The following is a 9,266-nucleotide window of genomic DNA, read 5'->3' as shown; positions in this document are numbered from 1 at the left end:
GGTTAGGAAGTGTGAAGTTTTGTGTGTATGATTTCTGTACAAAAACAAAAAAAACTCTCCCTGAGTCTTTGCAGCTTCCTTGGCCATTTCAAGCCCTAATTCAAAGTCTTCATCGCTGCCACACTCATGCCTCCCACAACCAGGCTAAATGCCTATAACATTGTGAGTGTCTGATCCTATCCCAGTAAAATCAGACCTTGCCCTCACTTCCTATTATAAGAGGCAGCAGGCCTTTAATAGCCCCTCCAGCTCCCCAACCCACCCACCAAAGTCTGAGAACTCCACCTGGGCTCCTCAGCTCAGCTGGTGGGGTTTGAGGATTAAAACTAGCTCCTTGGGTCTCCCAAATGCCTTGGTGCTCCCAGCTGTGAGCCATCTGAGGCAGGAAGTTGAGCTGTTTCTTGGCCTGGTTTGGACAGCCCCAGCCCCAGCCACAGAGGACCCCAGAAGCAGGCCTGCTTTGGCCCTGTTGTTCTCTGGCCAGGCCGGCCTGAGGCCCCGCTGCTATGGAGACTGCTTCCTAGTCTCCCACCAGGTCCCAGGTTGTTAAAGGCCCCACCGCAGAGATGGTCAGAACTCGGGGGCTGAGTCCACTGCCCCTTTTGCCAAACGTATCCAGAACCTGCCCCATCCCTGGAAATTAGCACCTTCTGGGGCCAGGGGCTTGCTCCCTCACTCTATGGCCCCTCATCTGCCTGCAAACCTCCAAGGGTGCCCAGGCACTCCCACCAGCAGAACTGAGCCTGCCATACTCCTCCTGCCTGCCCCGCTGCCGGAAGAACCCCTGCTGCTCTCAAAAGTAGGTGGTCCCACTCATGCCAACCTTTCACTGTGGCAACAGGCAGACTGCCTCCAGACCAGCATCTGGAACACCTTGCCGACCCCTCTCGGCCCCTTCTCCCTACTCCTATCCTGCCTTGCAGCGTTACCTTGGAAACGTCTGTGCTGTGTTTCAGAGACGTGTGAGCCACAGGTGTATCTCGTAACTATCTTGTGTAACTCTGAATTGCTTCTGGTGGGGACAGAGGAGTGGTGATTGGGGCCCACCTAGAATGAGTGGGCCTGGGAAGCAAAGCTGACTATAAAGATCAACCCCAACTAACCCTGGGGAATGTCTTTTCTTCCCACCTCCTTTCTTGGGCCTGTTTTTTGATTCTCCTAGCACTTCTACCTCCAGGTAGAATGGGCTAGGTTTGCAGCCTCGGGGAAGGGGCTACTGGCCTCTCTCCTAGAGCCTTTCCTTCGCAGCCCTGTAAGGTGGCAGCTACCCCATCCATGTCTCCAGTTTGGCAGATGGGCTGCATCTGCCTCTCTTCCATGCTTGTCTGACTTGAGACAGACTCCAGCAAGCTCATCCCACATTGCTTCACCACCTGGGGCCTGGTAAATGTCTGTAATTTGGGATGTCTCAGAAATACATTTTTGTGCAAAGTGCAGAGGAGCGGAGCGTCTTTTTTATAGAAGGGATGGGAGTAGCTGAACTGGCTCCCAAGAGAGGAGAGGGGACTGGGCAGTGGACCTAGAGTGTGGTTGATTCTGTGGTGGGGGAGATGTTTTCATTCAGTCTATTTGCCCAGCTACAGGGCTTATCAGCTGCAAGTTGGAAACAGGTGGCAAAGCGAGCTGAAGTACCTTTTCCATTGGCTACCGCTGGCACTTATATCAACGAGAATTGTCCAGGATGGCTCAGTCTGGTGGTGGAGATGGGTATTAATTATGAGATCATGACCTGGTGTGGAACAGGTCGAGAAGGCCCCCCTACAGGTAGCTCTCAGGGTGATTGAAGACTGGAGTTTGCTGGGCAACACTGCTTCGGGGAGAAGGAAGAACAGGTGAGAAAACCGTCTTCTCACAAAAGGAGGTGCTGGGCTGAATCTGTAAAGACAGGGAAGGAGCATCCTATGCAGAGGCCCTGTCAGGAGAAGGACCTAGCATTGAGAACAATGAAGCACCCATGTGACTGCAGCAAAGTGAAGAAGCTAGGAGCAGGCAGAAGTGGCTGGAGCCAAATCATGTGAGGTGATCAGACCTGTTGTTCCAATGTCTGGTAACAGTGCCCTCGTGTACTCTCAAAGGTAAAATAATTATATGGTTCCATTTCTCAGAGCCACATGAGAGTAAGCTATTGAACCTGCTACTTGGAGCACTATCTATCTCTCCTCCTAGGACTGAACTCTCCTCTTCTTTTCCCTGAGCAGGGAGCTTCCCTGTATTTGACCACCCCCATGCTCTAGTCACTGACCCACTGGGCAGAAAGGGCATCAGGACCTGTGGATTCTATCCTTGGATTCTGGTGGGTAGTCAATGTCTGGGAGGGAACAAGGGCATTGCCAACCACCTTCAGTTATGTGCCAGGCCCTGTGTTAAGTACCCTATGTATTCAGTATAATCTTCATAATTACCCATTTTACAGATGAGGATGCTGAGACTCAGAAGTGAAGTGACGTACTTCAAGTTTACCACAATAAAGGAAGGAAAATTGAGAGTTCTCCAAATATGCCAGACTCTTTCACTTCCCAGCCCTGATACTATGCCATTTCCTGTCCCCTAAATACTTGTTTCGCTTCTGATTTGCCCGGTTTAACCTTCTCACCCCATCACATCATTCATCTCAAGGGGCCAACATTAGCTTGGCTGCCTCTCCCTTTATACTGTGTGCTTAAGTCAAGGCTCCTTGGTGACCCCACACACAGCACAGGGCCTCCAAGATTAGTTTATCAGATGACTGGAAAAGAGGGAGGGATGCTAGGCAGGATTTGGGGACATTCTATAGTCTGGAGTGCAATCCTTGGTTTCACAAGTAAAGAAATTGTATTTTGTCCATCACTGCCCTCTCAGAAAGACTCTCCAAAGGTAAACTAATGTCTAAACCAGAAAGCCATTTTGTTGATTTTCTGTAAGAAATGTGACCACTAACAAATCATCCCATGGACTGACAGATCCATATGTAAAGTTCAAACTCAATGTCCAGCAGCAGGCAAGAGGGTTGTGAAATGATCCCTACCATCAACTGATGCCAACCTGCAATGAACCCACCTGCCTGCCTGTCTTACTGTCATTCCAACTGAAATTGACTTATTTTTTTATCTCCCAGCAAGATGTGAGTCCCTGAAGGCAGGGATCAGCCTGGGCCCTTGGACCAGTTACAGTGCTTTAGATAACTTCAGGAGAGGCAGGGCTCACAGAACCAGACAAGCTGGTCTGCCAGGCCTCGGGAGAGATGTGTCCTAAAGATGTGTATGGGCCTCTCCAGTGCTCTGCCACCCATCTGATTAACCCATCCCAGCTGATCTCCTTCCCTGTATCCCTATGCTCAAGATGCAAAGCCCCAAAGTCCAAGAGAAAGTTATTGACCAACTTGGGTATTGTGTCCCACTTCCTTGGGGGCAGAGAAGTCAGAGCAATCTGATTGATAGTACCACCTAGACCACACCAATAGGGAGGGGTAGTCCTCAAAGGCCTGTCTATGTACTGGTACTAGATCAAGGGAGAAATGGATGCCAGGTGGTATACACCCAATGCCCAGCACAGTTCCTGATTCATAGAAGCTCCAGAGTTATTTAAATAAGTATGCTGAAAGTTCCCACACGGCACAATCCTGTACCCATTGCAGTTAAGACTGAGTTGCAAGTAACAGAACACTCAAAATCCTTCCTGGGTTAATCAAAGATGATAACCCATTGGCTAATGCAAGTAGGAAACTCAGGAGTTGAGATCTAGACATAACTGGATCCAGGGAGCTCAATGTTGCTAAGACTATCTCCCTCCCTTTTTCAGTGCAGCTTATCGCTACATCTCTTTATAAGTAGCTCTCATTCTCTTTTACTATAAACACATGGAATAAAGATGACTGTTGTTGGTTTTACTTATATCCTATTCTATAGCCACAAGATGCAAAAGGATGATTTGCCCTGCTGAATCGCGTGTCCACCACCTAAGGCCCATAAATGGGACAATGAGATGGAGAGCCATGATTGGTCTCATTGAGTTGTATATCCAGCTTACTTCCTGTTGGATGCAGAGAGTCCCAACAAAACCACATGGGATAGGGAAGAGACAGTTCCCTAAACAGAAAAAGGGTCCTTGAGCTGACAAAAAAACTCAGTTATACTGCAGAGCTGGGTGGGGGCCATCTGATAAGTGTTGGTATCAATGAGAGGTGGTGAGTGGAGAAGCAGGGTTAAATGGGAAAGGTCGTAGGGGCCCAATGATGGCCTATGAACAGATAAAAATGTGTTTCATCTTAGAATAGCCTGAAGCCTCTGGTTGGGAAAGTCGATTTGGCAATCAGTGTGTTCTTTCAACTACAGAACGGGGAGCCTGAACTTGGGCAGCTACTGGCCCAAGTCATCGTATTTTTTTTTATTATCTCATATGCATGCAAAGGAGTTCTGGTGTGGCACTTTGGGTTAATGCGCCAGACTGCAAAGCCATTTGAACTGCAAGGTTCAAGCTCACCAACAGCTCCTCAGAAACACTATACAGGGTTGCTATGGGTCAGAACCGACTCGCTGGCACTTTACAGCAACAGAAAGCATGCAAAAGCTGGACTGTGAATAAAGCTGAAGAATTGATGTTTTTGAACTTTGGTGTTGGCAAAGATTAGTGAATAAACCATGGACTGACAGGAAAATATGTGTTAGAAGAATGTACCTTAGAATCGAGGGTGGTGAAACCTTGTCTTGATGTACTTTGGACATGATAAGAAGGAATGGTAACTACTTACCAAGACATCAAGCTTGGTAAGTAGTTGTGTTATGTGCCTTCGAGTCAGTTCCAACCCATAGTGACTCTGTATAGGATTTTCTAGGAGCAGAAAATGGTGAACTTGAACCATTAATCTTGCTATTCAAACCAACTTAACAGTCTCGTGCATTAATCCAGAGCACCACACTAACGTCAGGGAAAAAGAAGAATGCCCTCAACGAAATGTATTGACAGTGGCTGCAGTATTGGGCTCACACAGGATTCAGGAGCTGGGCAATGTTTCTTTCTATTGTACATAGAATTGCTATGAGACGGAATCAACTCCACGACACGACACTTAACAACCTTGGGTGAGCCCTGCCTCTCTGCAGGTCTCAGTCACCATATCTTCGAAAGGGACACAAGACTGCATCCATGAGTAAGTGTAAGCTGTTGTTGTTAAGTGCCGTCGAGTCGGTTCCGACCCATAGCGACCCTGTACAGGGTTTCCGAGGGTGTAAATCCTTACGGGAGTAGAAAGCCTCATCTTTCTCCCGCGGAGCGGCTGGTAGTTTCGAACCGCTGACCTTAAGGTTCGCAGCCCGATTCGTAACCACTACGCTACCAGAGCTCCTAGAGCTACTGGAGTTGAAACGCACGCGACTTGTTAGGGCCTGCACGCATGCGCGCGGTTGTGGCCTTTAGATGAGGGCCAAGTGTAAGAGGGCGGGGCCAAGATAAGCTCTTTCTCTTGGGCTTTCAAAAGTTACCTGCCTGGTAGGGGTTAGAGTTGGGGGAGTTACTGGCTGCGCGCGCCCACCCGCTTGCCCCGCCCTCAGTCTCTTTAGGCACCTGTTGGCTCGAGGGCTCATTCGGTAGCAGACCCCATCCAATAGGCAGCCTTTCTGATCTAACCAAATCCCGCCCACCCCCAAAATCCTCCAATCGCTGAGTGGCCGCAGCCTGTCTGCCTAGGAGGGTCCGCCCCTCTGGGCGCTTCTTCCGGGTGTGGCCCCGGACGGAGGCGATGGCACCATGGACGCTCCTCAGTCCTGGGGTCTTGGTGCGAACTGGGCACACGGTGCTGACATGGGGAATTACGCTGGTACTCTTCCTGCACGATACTGGTGAGCCGGACGCCGTACGACCCCGGACCCACTCAATGCCGCTTGGCTCCCCAGACGTTTGGGACTCTCCCTTATCCCCAAAGATTCCGGGATACACCCGATCTCCAGCTCTCAAAGCCCTCTTCTCCACCTGTCATAGCCACCTGCTTTCCGTTTGATACCCAGTTGATCCATACTTAATCCTAGCATTTTCCTGATCCTTGCCTGATGCCTTGTCCAGCCAAGGACCCATTCAGTGTCCACCAGATCAGAGGACCCCCCCGAACCTTCCCAGGAACTAACTCCCAACTGCCCTCATTCGTAAGATCTCGAGGCTCTACTAAATTCAAGGACCGGCGTCTCGCCCACCCTGATGGCCAGTAGCTACCCAAGTTCAGGCTTCCAGTCCTTAAGTTAAGAAAGCACACTGATTGGGGAGCCACTAGAAGCCCACCTTCCCATCCTCGCTTGTTGCCCTGGAACACCCTCTACCCTAATCATTTCTCTCAATAGCCACCTACCCAGTGCTTTATCTAGAGCCAAGGCCCTCCAGCATAAGTTCTTACCTACCCCCACTACCACCCATACCTCCCTGCTTCTTTGCTGCAGACTCAGCCCCTGACCTCTTGGCAGTTTTACCGTTCATCTCCAAACCTCAAGTCTCCTCAGCCACCTCTCCCTTTAGACTAAAAGCTTGCTCAGAAAAAGATCTCCCAACCTTTTTCCTTCCTTTTGCAATCAAGGGACACTGTTTGTCCACTCTGCTGGACTGACTCATGACCCCTTACAACTCAGCCCCTCTGCCTTCCCTAAAAAAGCAAGCCTCGGTCACCTTCATGTACCCAGGCACTAACTAGACCGTCCCTCATGTCCCTCTGCAGCATCCAAGAATGTCAGTCCCATGCTTCTGTGCCTCTATCCCAGGGACATCTCAGACCTGGCCAGTCTCTCCCCACTACATATGCCAAGATTTGGCCTGAACCCACATCCAGTTAAATCTTAGCGTTTCTACCTCATCCTCTCTGTCTCCGCTCCTCTCGACCCTCCCTGTCAGAGTCCTTATTCAGCTACTCTTCTGCCAGAACAGGCCTTTCTACTCCAGGCTGCCTTACTGATCCATCATTTCTCCAGAAGCAGAATTCTGTAACCTTCTGTGGTAGTGATGTGCCATGGAGTCGGTTCCAACTTAAAGCGACCCTGTACAGGGTTTCCGAGGCTGTAAATCTTTACTGGAGCAGAAAGCCTCCTATTTCCTCCACAGAACAGCTGGTAGTTTCGAACTGCTGACCTCGTGGTTTGCAGCCCGATTCGTAACCACTATGCTACCAGAGCTCTTCCTGTGGTTCCCTATTATTCTCCAGATAAAATACAGTTTTGTTTTGTTTTTTTGCTGGGTCCCAATTTCTCCATCCTGGACCCCTACTGGGACTACACCTGACCATTCTTCACACCCCACCTTTGAGCCTTTGCTCAGCCAAGAACATCCTTTCCCACCTCCAGCTGCCCCACACCCATAGCCTTCCATTTGGCCCCACCCCTATCCTCTCTCCTGGTCTCTCTAGAGCTTCGGCAGTGGGAAGAGCAGGGGGAGTTGCTCCTGCCCCTCACCTTCCTCCTCCTCGTGCTGGGCTCCCTGCTGCTCTACCTGGCTGTGTCCCTCATGGACCCAGGCTACGTGAATGTTCAGCCCCATCCTGAGGTAACCGATTCCTCCTCCCAGCAAAGGGGATCCAAGACCCCAATAACTATCTACATGTTAGCTCTGTGCTGAGGGCTTTTGTGGGGCATTCTCAGAGAATCCTTGTTAATCCTTTGAGGCAGGAACCTCTTTCTACTTGAGGAATTCTTTCTACTTGAGAAAATCAAGGCCCAGAAAACAAAAGCAACTTGCAAAGATCACACAGCCTCCCTCAGTCCAAAGTGCTTGATTCCCCCACCTCATCACCCCCATAGGATGATCCCCAAATTGTCCATACCCCAAAGGAGATGCCCAGCGGTACTATCTACCTGCCAGGGTATCCCATCTTCCGCTTTGTCTTTCTATTTTCAGGAAGAACCCAAGGAGGAACAGATGGCCATGGTTCCTCAGGCCATCCCTCTTCGGCGTTGCAGACATTGCTTAGTGCTGGTGAGTGAGTCTGGACCACCACGGCAGGGGCTGGTCCAGACCTTTTCTTGATCTACTACCCTAGGTCTCAGGGCTAAGTCCTGGCCTTACTTCTCCAGTAAGCCCTCCCAGATTCAGGCCCACCGTTTCCAATCCGGGCTGGTGGGTCTATAGGGATGCAGTGTTGAAGCCATATTGAGCCCCAAGTCTCCTCAATGCCCACAGCAGCCACTGAGGGCCCGGCACTGCCGTGAATGCCACCGCTGTATCCGCCGCTATGACCATCACTGTCCCTGGATGGAAAACTGTGTGGGAGAGCGCAACCACCCACTCTTCGTGGCCTATCTGGCATTGCAACTGGTGGTGCTTCTCTGGGCCCTATACCTGGCATGGTAGGTACTGCCTTAGTCCTGGGGGTGGGGGTGTGCAGGGGTGAGGGGGGCAGCAGGCAGCCTGTGCCCACTAGGTCTACACAAAGCCAGGTCTCCTTGAGCTGAGGGAAGCTCCCTCTTCAGGGATATGGGACCCTCTCCCACATGGCCTCTCACCCAGGCAACAGGGACAGGGAGCACTGGTACACTCCCAGCTTTGGGTCCCCCACCCGTGTCCTACAGGTCCGGCCTCAGGTTCTTCCAGCCTTGGGGGCTGTGGCTACGGTCCAGTGGGCTCCTGTTTGCCACCTTCCTGTTGCTGTCTCTCTTCTCATCGGTGGCTGGCCTACTCCTGGCCTCAAACCTCTATCTTGTGGCCAACAACACCACCACCTGGGAGTTCATCTCTTCACACCGCATTGCCTACCTCCGCCAGCGTTCCCGTAATCCCTTCGACCGTGGCCTGATCCGCAACCTAGCCTACTTCTTCTGTGGATGGCCCTCAGGGTCCTGGGAGACCCTCTGGGCTGAGGAAGAAGAGGGCAGCAGCCCAGCTGTTTAGGGTCCCTGAAGGCAGAGCAGCCATCTTGTACCTGAACCCAGAGGGGCTACACCCAGCAGTATCTGTCCTCAGCCCAGGGCTCGTCACTCCTGCCCACTGCCTCCCAGGCCTCAAAGCAGAGCAGAAGGACAGAATCTCTGTCTCAGTGAGCAACTTGGCCCTCCAAAGGAAGGAGAGCAAGAGGACCTGTGGGGTTCTCGGGCACAAATGGACCTCTGGCTTCTGAGACCTCCACCTGCCCCCTGAGCCAGAGTATTTCCTAGTGCACAGTTTTTTAAATTTAATAATCCATAAAGCAAGTCAAGTATTCAAAAATAAACCAAGTCACTACTGTTCTGGTCCATCTCCTTGAAATCAAGGCAGAGGAAAAGCAGGAAGCAGTTGGTCCAGTAGCACTGAGCAGGCCCCCATATCGGGGTGGCCTGATGCTACCA

The 9,266-nt window shown here is 51.1% G+C and overlaps 1 protein-coding gene across 1 annotated transcript; it reads left to right on the top strand.

The window, feature by feature from the left end:
- Positions 1 to 5,683: 5,683 nt before the first annotated feature.
- ZDHHC12 (zinc finger, DHHC-type containing 12) lies at positions 5,684 to 8,832 on the top strand. The gene is made up of 5 exons (XM_006834840.1): positions 5,684 to 5,813; positions 7,355 to 7,491; positions 7,843 to 7,920; positions 8,125 to 8,291; positions 8,514 to 8,832. Exons 1-5 carry the CDS (start codon positions 5,714 to 5,716, stop codon positions 8,830 to 8,832), a joined length of 801 nt encoding a protein of 266 aa, XP_006834903.1. The 5' UTR covers positions 5,684 to 5,713.
- The last annotated feature ends 434 nt before the right edge of the window (positions 8,833 to 9,266 follow it).

The sequence above is a fragment of the Chrysochloris asiatica genome, unplaced genomic scaffold (genome assembly GCF_000296735.1).
Source record: "Chrysochloris asiatica unplaced genomic scaffold, ChrAsi1.0 scaffold00014, whole genome shotgun sequence".
NCBI lineage: Eukaryota > Metazoa > Chordata > Mammalia > Afrosoricida > Chrysochloridae > Chrysochloris > Chrysochloris asiatica.
The sequence above is the reverse complement of the archived record's forward strand: the minus strand, read 5'-3'. Positions and strand labels throughout refer to the sequence as shown.